The sequence below is a fragment of the Coregonus lavaretus genome (genome assembly GCF_964263955.1).
Source record: "Coregonus lavaretus genome assembly, chromosome: 4".
In the NCBI taxonomy this organism is placed as follows: Eukaryota; Metazoa; Chordata; class Actinopteri; order Salmoniformes; family Salmonidae; genus Coregonus; species Coregonus lavaretus.
This window is the reverse complement of record NC_139991.1, coordinates 73,394,535-73,407,892: the sequence shown is the minus strand read 5'-3', so window position 1 is coordinate 73,407,892 and position 13,358 is coordinate 73,394,535. Positions and strand designations below refer to the sequence as shown.

General features: G+C 44.6%; 1 protein-coding gene across 1 annotated transcript in view; it reads right to left on the bottom strand.

Annotated features, from left to right (window-relative positions):
• The window catches only part of pam (peptidylglycine alpha-amidating monooxygenase), a 135,632-nt gene that overhangs the window by 86,191 nt on the left and 36,083 nt on the right, over positions 1 to 13,358 (bottom strand). The window contains exons 5-7 of the mRNA XM_084159541.1: positions 9,257 to 9,348; positions 8,510 to 8,593; positions 5,335 to 5,383 (exon numbers count right to left, since the gene is read on the bottom strand). Of these exons, the coding sequence (XP_084015667.1) occupies positions 5,335 to 5,383; positions 8,510 to 8,593; positions 9,257 to 9,348 (225 nt within the window). The remainder of the gene's footprint in view (positions 1 to 5,334; positions 5,384 to 8,509; positions 8,594 to 9,256; positions 9,349 to 13,358) is intronic.

Genomic DNA, 13,358 nt, shown 5'->3' with positions numbered 1-13,358 from the left:
CAATACATGTCATTGAAAAAAAAGAATCAAAATAAAAAAAATTGGGTCAATAGGCGCCAAACATAACAACAGGTAGTGTTGTGCTTCTACACCTGCATTACTAGCTGTTTGGGGTTTTAGGCTGGGTTTCTGTACAGCACTTCGAGATATTAGCTGATGTAAGAAGGGCTATATAAAATAAAATTGATTGATTGATTGTACATTTACAATAGGCCAATAGTTATGTTTGTACTTGTATTTATTTTTGCAATAAAAATGGCGACGCAACAACAGTACACATTTACAATAGGCATATATCCAAATGATTTACATACATTACTTATATAAACTCAGCAAAAAAAAAGAAACGTCCCTTTTTCAGGACCCTGTCTTTCAAAGATAATTCGTAAAAATCCAAATAACTTCACAGATCTTCATTGTAAAGGGTTTAAACACTGTTTCCCATGCTTGTTCAATGAACCATAAAGAATTATTGAACATGCACATGTGGACTCCGGGATGTGACCTTCTAGGCAGAGTTGCAAAGAAAAAGTCCAGTGTCTGTGTTCTTTTGCCCATCTTAATCTTTTCTTTTTATTGGCCAGTCTGAGATATGGTTTTTTCTTTGCAACTCTGCCTAGAAGGTCAGCATCCCGGAGTCACCTCTTCACTGTTGATGTTGAGACTGGTGTTTTGTGGGTACTATTTAATGAAGCTGCCAGTTGAGGACCTGTGAGACACACTAATGTATTTGTCCTCTTGCTCAGTTGTGCACCGGGCCTCCCACTCCTCTTTCTATTCTGGTTAGAGACAGTTTACATTTACATTTACATTTACGTCATTTAGCAGACGCTCTTATCCAGAGCGACTTACAGGAGCAATTAGGGTTAAGTGCCTTGCTTAAGGGCACATCGACAGATTTTTCACCTAGTCGGCTCGGGGATTAGAACCAGCGACCTTTCGGTTACTGGCACAACGCTCTTACCCACTAAGCTACCTGCCGCCCCAGTTTGGGCTGTTCTGTGAAGGGAGTAGTACACAACGTTGAATGAGATCTTCAGTTTCTTGGCAATTTCTCGCATGGAATAGCCTTCATTTCTCAGAACAAGGATAGACTGACGAGTTTCAGAAGAAAGTTATTTGTTGCTGGCAATTTTGAGCCTGTAATCGAACCCACAATTGCTGATGCTTCAGATCCTCAACTAGTCTGAAGAAGGTCAGTTTTATTGCTTCTTTAATCAGCACAACAGTTTTCAGCTGTGCTAACATAATTGCAAAAGGGTTTTCTAATGATCAATTAGCCTTTTAAAATGATAAATATTGGATTAGCAAACACAACGTGTCATTGGAACACAGGACTGAATGGTTGCTGATAATGGGCCTCTGTACGCCTATGTAGATACAGTGGGGGAAAAAAGTATTTAGTCAGCCACCAATTGTGCAAGTTCTCCCACTTAAAAAGATGAGAGAGGCCTGTAATTTTCATCATAGGTAATGTCAACTATGACAGACAAAATGAGGGGAAAAAATCCAGAAAATCACATTGTAGGATTTTTAATGAATTTATTTGCAAATTATGGTGGAAAATAAGTATTTGGTCAATAACAAAAGTTTCTCAATACTTTGTTATATACCCTTTGTTGGCAATGACACAGGTCAAACGTTTTCTGTAAGTCTTCACAAGGTTTTCACACACTGTTGCTGGTATTTCGGCCCATTCCTCCATGCAGATCTCCTCTAGAGCAGTGATGTTTTGGGGCTGTCGCTGGGCAACACAGACTTTCAACTCCCTCCAAAGATTTTCTATGGGGTTGAGATCTGGAGACTGGCTAGGCCACTCCAGGACCTTGAAATGCTTCTTACGAAGCCACTCCTTCGTTGCCCGGGCGGTGTGTTTGGGATCATTGTCATGCTGAAAGACCCAGCCACGTTTCATCTTCAATGCCCTTGCTGATGGAAGGAGGTTTTCACTCAAAATCTCACGATACATGGCCCCATTCATTCTTTCCTTTACACGGATCAGTCGTCCTGGTCCCTTTGCAGAAAAACAGCCCCAAAGCATGATGTTTCCACCCCCATGCTTCACAGTAGGTATGGTGTCCTTTGGATGCAACTCAGCATTCTTTGTCCTCCAAACACGACGAGTTGAGTTTTTACCAAAAAGTTATATTTTGGTTTCATCTGACCATATGACAGCTACAATAGTCATTTACAACATTAACAATGTCTACACTGTATTTCTTTTCAATTTGATGTTATTTTAATGGACAAAAAAATAGTTTTCTTTCGAAAACAAGGAGAATTCTAAGTGACCCCAAACATACATACATACATACATGCATACAGAGAGAGAGAGAGAGAGAGAGAGAGAGAGAGAGAGAGAGAGAGAGAGAGAGAGAGAGAGAGAGAGAGAGAGAGAGAGAGAGAGAGAGAGACATACATACAGTGAGGGAAAAAAGTATTTGATCCCCTGCTGATTTTGTACATTTGCCCACTGACAAAGAAATTATCAGTCTATAATTTTAATGGTAGGTTTATTTGAACAGTGAGAGACAGAATAACAACAAAGAAATCCAGAAAAACGCATGTCAAAAATGTTATAAATTGATTTGCATTTTAATGAGGTAAATAAGTATTTGACCCCCTCTCAATCAGAAAGATTTCTGGCTCCCAGGTGTCTTTTATACAGGTAACGAGCTGAGATTAGGAGCACACTCTTAAAGGGAGTGCTCCTAATCTCAGCTTGTTACCTGTATAAAAAGACACCTGTCCACAGAAGCAATCAATCAATCAGATTCCAAACTCTCCACCATGGCCAAGACCAAAGAGCTCTCCAAGGATGTCAGGGACAAGATTGTAGACCTACACAAGGCTGGAATGGGCTACAAGACCATCGCCAAGCAGCTTGGTGAGAAGGTGACAACAGTTGGTGCGATTATTCGCAAATGGAAGAAACACAAAATAACTGTCAATCTCCCTCGGCCTGGGGCTCCATGCAAGATCTCACCTCGTGGAGTTGCAATGATCATGAGAACGGTGAGGAATCAGCCCAGAACAACATGGGAGGATCTTGTCAATGATCTCAAGGCAGCTGGGACCATAGTCACCAAGAAAACAATTGGTAACACACTATGCCGTGAAGGACTGAAATCCTGCAGCGCCCACAAGGTCCCCCTGCTCAAGAAAGCACATATACATGCCCATCTGATGTTTGCAAATGAACATCTGAATGATTCAGAGGAGAACTGGGTGAAAGTGTTGTGGTCAGATGAGACCAAAATCAAGCTCTTTGGCATCAACTCAACTCGCCGTGTTTGGAGGAGGAGGAGGAATGCTGCCTATGACCCCAAGAACACCATCCCCACCGTCAAACATGGAGGTGGAAACTTCACCGCATCAAAGGGATGATGGACGGGGCCATGTACCGTCAAATCTTGGGTGAGAACCTCAGCCAGGGCATTGAAAATGGGTCGTGGATGGGTATTCCAGCATGACAATGACCCAAAACACACGGCCAAGGCAACAAAGGAGTGGCTCAAGAAGAAGCACATTAAGGTCCTGGAGTGGCCTAGCCAGTCTCCAGACCTTAATCCCATAGAAAATCTGTAGAGGGAGCTGAAGGTTTGAGTTGCCAAATGTCAGCCTCAAAACCTTTATGACTTGAAGAAGATCTGCAAAGAGGAGTGGGACAAAATCCCTCCTGAGATGTGTGCAAACCTGGTGGCCAACTGTGATTGCCAACAAGGGTTTTGCCACCAAGTACTAAGTCATGTTTTGCAGAGGGGTCAAATACTTATTTCCCTCATTAAAATGCAAATCAATTTATAACATTTTTGACATTTTTGACATGCGTTTTTCTGGATTTTTTTGTTGTTATTCTGTCTCTCACTGTTCAAATAAACCTACCATTAAAATTATAGACTGATCATTTCTTTGTCAGTGGGCAAACGTACAAAATCAGCAGGGGATCAAATACTTTTTTCCCCTCACTGTACATACAGAGATATATATATATATATACACACACACACACATACACCCCCCCCCCCACCCCCCCACCTGGCGACCGAGTCAGCGTGCACTGCGCCCGGCCCGCCACAGGAGTCACTAGTGCGCGATGGGACAAGAACATCCCTGCCGGCCAAACCCTCCCTTACCCTAAACTACGCTGGGCCAATTGTGCGCCGCCCCATGGAGTCTCCCGGTCGCAACCGGCTGCGACAGAGCCTGGACTCGAACCAGGATCTCTAGTGGCACAGCTAGCACTGCGATGCAGTGCCTTAGACCACTGTGCCATTCGGGAGGCCGAATTAGGCTGTTTGAGAAGGTTTGAATCCTAAGAAACTTGCTTACACATAGTTTGAAGTACAATACCTACTGTAGTTGCAGCGTTTTCATCCGCCGTTTTAGTTCACATAAGGGGGGCCAATACAAAGTGCTGGGTTGGGACATCGTTCCACTCACATCACACTTGTGATGCTGCCCACAGTTGATAAGTATTGCAGGTAAATGGGTCATACCAGGGGTATGTCCCAAATGGTGCCCTATTCCCTAAGTAGTGCACTATATTTGACAAGAGCTTTATCAGCCATGTTAAAAAGTAGTGCACTATAAAGGGAATAGGGTGCCATTTGGGACGCAGCCCAATACAATTACAACGTTCTCTCCACTCAACTGAATGAATCACCCAAAACTGGGTAGTTGGTGTCTGTCCCAACCCAATCCAACCGGGTAGTTTGTGTCTGTCCCAACCCAATCCAACCGGGTAGTATGTGTCTGTCCCAACCCAATCCAACCGGGTAGTATGTGTCTGTCCCAACCCAATCCAACCGGGTAGTTTGTATCTGTCCCAACCCAATCCAACCGGGTAGTATGTGTCTGTCCCAACCCAATCCAACCGGGTAGTTTGTGTCTGTCCCAACCCAATCCAACCAGGTAGTTTGTATCTGTCCCAAGCCAATCCAACCGGGTAGTTTGTGTCTGTCCCAACCCAATCCAACCGGGTAGTTTGTATCTGTCCCAACCCAATCCAACCGGGTAGTATGTGTCTGTCCCAACCCAATCCAACCGGGTAGTTTGTGTCTGTCCCAACCCAATCCAACCGGGTAGTTTGTGTCTGTCTCAACCCAATCCAACTGGGTAGTTTGTGTCTGTCCCAACCCAATCCAAACCGGGTAGTTTGTGTCTGTCCCAACCCAATCCAACCGGGTAGTTTGTGTCTGTCCCAACCCAATCCAACTAGCCTGAGAAGCTGCAGGCATATATGATGGCTATAAATTACAGGAAATGATTACACAGTATTTTCTGGAAATATAGAAATGTATTACAGCTAAATTGTTATAATATAACACTTACGGTTTGGAAGTCATTCGTAAGGTAAGTCCTGAGCAATCTCTATGGTGGTCTGAAACAAAACGTGTAATTAGCCGACAACGACAACAAATGAACGAATTAGACAGAATGCAGTTTCAACGGAGCCCAGTTGGTTCTCTCTCTACCCGCAGGTGTTCCCATTACGACTGTAAAAGCACCATAATACATTATTCAATTACAGCACAGTTATGACAACCTATTCTCTATACAGCGCTCTACTTTTGACCAGGGCCCAAGGGCTCTGGTCGAAAAGTAGCGCACCACTTAGCGAATAGGTTGCCATTTGGGACACAGGTTGAGTCCCCCCCACCCCCCCCCCCCCCCCCCACCCAATAGGCTAGCCATGGCTACACGGGGGAAAACACCGGGCAAGCCCATTGAGGTAAGCTAGCGCCGCCGCGGGTAGCTGTAGCACCAGGCCTCCTGCCCTGTGGCTACACAGCAATACCATAGGGTTCTCTCTGGAGCTGCCTATTAACATACAATAATACTGAGAAGCTGGGCTGCATTGTAATAGATGTGGGCGCACGCACACACACACACACACACGCACGCACACGCACGCACGCACGCACACGCACACACACACACACACACGCACACACACACATATCTGATCTCTACTCTCCAGAGAGCACTCATTTGCATAGTTCATTGTTTAATTCCAGCATTCACGTCCAGCATTTTAATCAATTTCTTCATTTCCTGCACTAATGCGTTATCATTTACACACTGTGTCACACGTCTTTTGTCTTGGTATGCCTCCATTTACAAAAAAAAAACGTTTCTTGGCTGAATAATGATTATCCTCTTTGACTGTGTATACACAGCTGTTCGTACAGTTCTAGGGCCCTGCGCTCCCGAGGTGTTGACTGGTTCGTACAGTCCTAGGGCCCTGCACTCCCGAGGTGTTGACTGGTTCGTACAGTTCTAGGGCCCTGCACTCCCGAGGTGTTGACTGGTTCGTACAGTTCTAGGGCCCTGCACTCCCGAGGTGTTGACTGGTTCGTACAGTTCTAGGGCCCTGCACTCCCGAGGTGATGACTGGTTCGTACAGTTCTAGGGCCCTGCACTCCCGAGGTGTTGACTGGTTCGTACAGTTCTAGGGCCCTGCACTCCCGAGGTGTTGACTGGTTCGTACAGTTCTAGGGCCCTGCACTCCCGAGGTGTTGACTGGTTCGTACAGTTCTAGGGCCCTGCACTCCCGAGGTGTTGACTGGTTCGTACAGTTCTAGGGCCCTGCACTCCCGAGGTGTTGACTGGTTCGTACAGTTCTAGGGCCCTGCACTCCCGAGGTGTTGACTGGTTCGTACAGTTCTAGGGCCCTGCACTCCCGAGGTGTTGACTGGTTCGTACAGTTCTAGGGCCCTGCGCTCCCGAGGTGTTGACTGGTTCGTACAGTTCTAGGGCCCTGCGCTCCCGAGGTGTTGACTGGTTCGTACAGTTCTAGGGCCCTGCACTCCCGAGGTGTTGACTGGTTCGTACAGTTCTAGGGCCCTGCACTCCCGAGGTGTTGACTGGTTCGTACAGTTCTAGGGCCCTGCACTCCCGAGGTGTTGACTGGTTCGTACAGTTCTAGGGCCCTGCACTCCCGAGGTGTTGACTGGTTCGTACAGTTCTAGGGCCCTGCACTCCCGAGGTGTTGACTGGTTCGTACAGTTCTAGGGCCCTGCACTCCCGAGGTGTTGACTGTTTTTGTGCTTTCCAGTTAGCTAGCAGTTCTCAGCTGTTAGCAGCCAATGGATAGCAGTTTCTTACTGGCAATACAAATTGATGATTGTCATAATGTGCCCGAGTCGTTAATGAATTATTTAAATGTAACAAATCAAACATTAAACCTCGTTAACAATTCATGGTAATTCATGGTAACCTCCTAAAAAATTCATTTAAACCCGGCATTTATTTGAAACAGCCGTTTATTTGCTGAAATGTGTGCCGTTGGCTGGCTACTAAAAGGGATAGGCGGCTATTTGAGACTCAGCGTTTAGTTGAAGTTTTACGGTAATTAACTACACCATTACGAGGTTTAGCGTCTCTTTGTTTTCTGGGTAAATTCCACCAAACCACCTATTGTTTGTGATTCGGGTCATTGACATGCAACATTTGCATGCTGCCTCCAGGCAGCCCGGTAATATCAGGCAGCACGGTAATGTCAGGCAGCCCGGTAACGTCAGGCAGCCCGGTAATATCAGGCAGCATGGTAAAATCAGGCAGCCCGGTAATATCAGGCAGCACGGTAATGTCAGGCAGCACGGTAAAATCAGGCAGCACGGTAAAATCAGGCAGCCCGGTAATATCAGGCAGCCCGGTAACTTCAGGCAGCCCAGTCATTTCCCTAAGAAAATACCCTTTTTTGTTAGGTCAACTATTGTGTGCCTGTCCTGACTTCTATGGGGGAAAAGAGACATCCACTCCAGTGTAGTATTCTAATGACAATACACTCCCCTATTGGGCCCTGGTCAAAAGTAGTGCACTAAATAGGGAATAGGGTGGCGTTTGGGAAGCAGCCTCCCTCAATGTACAATCAATGGCCACTTGGTGAAAGAACTGTCTGTCAGCTGCCACTGAGGGCGAAGCTATCGCAGCGAACGTGGAACTACACAAAGGTTTACTGTTGAGTCTTTTGGGAGCTCACTGTGGGGGAAGAGAACAATAACACTTAATGCTGTGGGGGAACAATAACTGAGTACCTAATTAAATTAACCTGGTAGTGAAAGCCTGAATAAAAACAAAACTGGAAACGCTTGGTGATAAACATGTATTCATTATGAGAGTAATGAACTGTACAATAATGACCAGGTACTGTATTTGAATACAAAAGCAGGCACAATATTACAGTCCAGGTGAATTCATCACTTGTTTTAATACAGTGGTCACCCAATCTGGTTCTGCAGGGCTACAGGGGCGTTACAGGCTTTTGCTCCAACCCGGCCCTAAAACAGATGAATTGATTCGCTGAATCGGGTGTGTTAATGCTGGACTGGATCAGACACCTGTATACCATTTAGCTCCAGGGACAGGGTTGGTGACCACTGTCATTCCTGCTTTTTCCTTAATGATTCCAGGAATATTCCAACCGGGATTTCTAGAAAACCTGGGAATTTTGGGAAAGTTACCAGGAATCTTTCAACCCTACTGAAGTCTCATCACCACTCACCTCTAAAAGCGTGGACATCCCCATAGTGGATTTGCAGCACAAAGTAAGTGATCCTGGATTTCCCTCCAACTTTAAAACCAACATCTGGGAGAGAAGATGAAAAATCAGACAGGCACTACCAATTAAGGTCTCTGTGAGGGCTGCAAGGCTGAGATGCATTGATAAGGAGAGAACTCATTGGAGAGCAATTACAATAACGCAGGCTAAAGCCACAGGATTACCAATCATGGATCTACTCTCTCCAGAGAGCACTGGGGTAGAGTCTGATCTGTACTCTCCAGAGAGCACTGAGGTAGAGTCTGATCTCTACTCTCCAGAGAGCACTGGGGTAGAGTCTGATCTCTACTCTCCAGAGAGCACTGGGGTAGAGTCTGATCTCTACTCTCCAGAGAGCACTGGGGTAGAGTCTGATCTATACTCTCCAGAGAGCACTTGGGTAGAGTCTGATCTCTACTCTCCAGAGAGCACTGGGGTAGAGTCTGATCTCTATTCTCCAGAGAGCACTGGGGTAGAGTCTGATCTCTACTCTCCAGAGAGCACTGGGGTAGAGTCTGATCTATACTCTCCAGAGAGCACTGGGGTAGAGTCTGATCTCTACTCTCCAGAGAGCACTGGGGTAGAGTCTGAGAGAAAGTGAGAGAGATGAAGGAGAAGAGAGAAATATGGAGGGAGAGAGAGAAAGATGAAACGCAGAGAGAAAGAGAGAGAGAGAGAGATTGAAGGGAAAAAGAAAGAGAGACTGTGTACCTGTGGGTAGCTTGGTGGGTGGGGCATTTCGGGCCCAGGCGTAGATGATGGAGGCTTCGTCCTCACAGGTCCCCTTGACACTCCCACAGTCCCTGAGAGAACCAAACAGCAGCACTGGGTAAATACAGCCCCTCCGGTCTCTGGTCTGAACTAGATCCAGAGTTGGATGAACTCTCAGTGGGTACAGTATTGATGAGCCACACACACACACTCTCATACACACACACACACACACACACACACAAACACACACATTCTCACACACACACACACTCGTTTAAACACACACACACATTCACACACAGGGACAGACATATTGAGTTTTTGCTATGGTTGTGCAGGCAAGTGAAGAGTTTTGCAGTTGCTGTTTTTTTTTCAGAGGAATAAAAGGTCGAGAATAAATAAAACATCAAATGTTAAAGAAGACTGGCCCAGCTAGCACATACCGTTCTGAGAACCATATGTTTCTTGAGAGCGTGGTTGTCCTATGGTTATTTTGCATACAACCTTCCCACAACTTTCTGGAAATGGTGCAGGATAGTTGCTTGGCTCTGAACAATTCTCAGCACATTTAAGGAACTTGACAAAAAAAAACTTTCTTGGTATTTCATTACTTTAACAAAACTTTTCCTAAAAGTTCAAACATGGTTACATTTAATTAAAATGTTGGTCATGCTTAAAGAAGATTATCCAAACGGTTTGACATTGGGAATGTTCTCAAATTGTTCAGAGAACTTTAAGAAACGTTCTTCTGTGGGAATTTCAGTACTTCCACAGAACATTCCACACAAGTTCCCATGTGGTTCTATTTAATGTCATACTTTTACTACATTCTGGGAACTTTCTAAAAAAATTGTGTGACTTTAGTAACTTTCAGAAAACGTTCTAAGAACGTTATTTAAAAACATATACATTCTGTTCTCAGCATCTACAAAACCCTCTATCCTGTTAGGTGTGTTGGCCGCGCCCACTATCTGGCCACCCCTGCTTGTTTCCTTTGAAATGGGGTCTGTTTGAATAGACTAAAATGAACAGCTTTGTATGCGTAAAAACATGGCATGCTAGCTCCATCCTGGTGGCACAGTGGACTAATTCCACGGATAGAGAACAGAAGATGATACGGTCGAATCTCACTGATGCCGTGTCACAATAACAAAAAACTGTTTGCATGATTCATTTCCATGCGTCACACTGGATCTGTGCTTGGAGTTAAAATGTTTTACCCAAAATCATATCCTAGAACACCATCAATCTACACCACAACAGAACTATCATATTATCAGATCCTAGAACACCATCCATCTACACCACAACAGAACTATCATCCTATCAGTTCCTAGAACACCATCCATCTACACCACAACAGAACTATCATATTATCAGATCCTAGAACACCATCCATCTACACCACAACAGAACTATCATCCTATCAGTTCCTAGAACACCATCCATCTACACCACAACAGAACTATCATCCTATCAGATCCTAGAACACCATTCATCTACACAACAACAGAACTATCATATTATCAGATCCTAGAACACCATCCATCTACACCACAACAGAACTATCATCCTATCAGATCCTAGAACACCATCCATCTACACCACAACAGAACTATCATCCTATCAGATCCTAGAACACCATCCATCTACACCACAACAGAACTATCATCCTATCAGATCCTAGAACACCATCCATCTACACCACAACAGAACTATCATCCTATCAGATCCTAGAACACCATTCATCTACACAACAACAGAACTATCATCCTATCAGATCCTAGAACACCATCCATCTACACCACAACAGAACTATCATATTATCAGATCCTAGAACACCATCCATCTACACCACAACAGAACTATCATCCTATCAGATCCATCTACACCACAACAGAACTATCATCCTATCAGATCCTAGAACACCATCCATCTACACCACAACAGAACTATCATATTATCAGATCCTAGAACACCATCCATCTACACCACAACAGAACTATCATCCTATCAGATCCTAGAACACCATCCATCTACACCACAACAGAACTATCATCCTATCAGATCCTAGAACACCATCCATCTACACCACAACAGAACTATCATCCTATCAGATCCTAGAACACCATCCATCTACACCACAACAGAACTATCATCCTATCAGATCCTAGAACACCATCCATCTACACCAGAACTGTCACGATTGACTCAGGGGACGCTTATATGTTGAGTCAGGGTGTGTATATTCCTTGTTGTGCTTTGTCTATGTTTAGGATCTAGTATGTCTAGTTCTATGTTGGCCGGTGTGGTTCCCAATCAGAGGCAGCTGTCGCTCGTTGTCTCTGATTGGGGACCATACTTAAGCAGCCTATTGGCACTGTCTAGTTGTGGGATCTTGTTCCTTGTAAGGTATGTTGTGTGTTGTACCTTGGACTTCACGTTTCGTTTCCTTTGTTGTTTTGTCGTGTTGTTTATTACGTTAATAAACATGTACGCATATCACGCTGCACCTTGGTCTGACCCGTCATTCAACGAACGTGACAACAACAGAACTATCATATTATCAGATCCTAGAACACCATCCATCTACACCACAACATAACTATCATCCTATCAGATCCATCTACACCACAACAGAACTATCATCCTATCAGATCCTAGAACACCATCCATCTACACCACAACAGAACTATCATATTATCAGATCCTAGAACACCATCCATCTACACCACAACAGAACTATCATCCTATCAGTTCCTAGAACACCATCCATCTACACCACAACAGAACTATCATCCTATCAGATCCTAGAACACCATCCATCTACACCACAACAGAACTATCATCCTATCAGATCCTAGAACACCATCCATCTACACCACAACAGAACTATCATATTATCAGATCCTAGAACACCATCCATCTACACAGAAAGTATTAGTGTGCACCTGACTTTATGTGGAGACCGGCAGTTATGGTTATAGGCCAGTAACATTGTTTCTCCTAATAGCTAGTGTCTAGAAGATATTCCCGCCATTTGTTCCAAATGAATACACCCCACTCAAAGATTAGAAGCAAGCAGCAGCAGTAGCAGACGTTTCCGTTAAGAGCCTCATGGCTCCCAGATTCCATTTCATGCCTTTGTGCGTTCCGGGAAACACCATTAAAAGCATATTGTCTCTATTTTTGACACAATAATGACTAGCCTTACTTATTTTCACCCTATTCTTCCTCTTAAAGAGAGCTCACATTTTGAACGGTGTAGCAGTGTGTACTTATTGATGTTGTCCCCCCCGTAGCTCCCGAGTGTGCTGCAGAGGAGAGCCGGTGTAACTACGGCTAGGTGACAAGAGTGGGTTAAAAACGGAGCTTTCCTTTTCGGAGAGGCTTTTTAGCTCAATGTGGAATTGTGTGGATACGCTAGCAGTGGGCAAGCAAGTATTCTGATTGGGTAGACATATGGTGTTCATCCCAAATGGCACCCAGCCTCTTTATAGTGTACTACGTTTGATCAGAAGTAGTGCACTAGGTAGTGACTAGGGTGTCATTTGGGACGCACCCCCTGTATGGCCTATTTTCATGCCCCCCACTGATCCTCCAGAGCTTCCTTTTGATTTCAGAAGCAGCTTCACAGGCAGTTTCAGAATATATCTCAACCGCTTTACACTCGCGGAATGCCAAATGTGCTTTCGGAGGGGGGAAGAATTTCAAAATCACCCCCCGGGGTATGCGAAGAAGAGATACATTTTTTTAAATGAAAAACAGGATAACTGAATAGATGAAAGGAATTAAAGCCCAGTCTCCATTACAGAAGAGAAGTGTCCATACGAACGGCAAATGTGACAGTCGTTTGGAATTTGATAGTCATAGTCAACTCACGGTCCTCTTTAAAAAAAAACTGGTTTGATTGGAAAATGTCCTCATTTCTTTGTGTATTTTTACTGTGTGACTCTAGAGGAGTATTTCCTTATCTGACCCTCCCAGACACAGGAACCCTGTAGATGCCATGCTGAGCCGTGTTTCACTCGAATGTTGCGGTAGCGTTGTCTAATGTTGTCTTGATGTTCCTCATCACATTTCCTGAAGAGTCCATTCT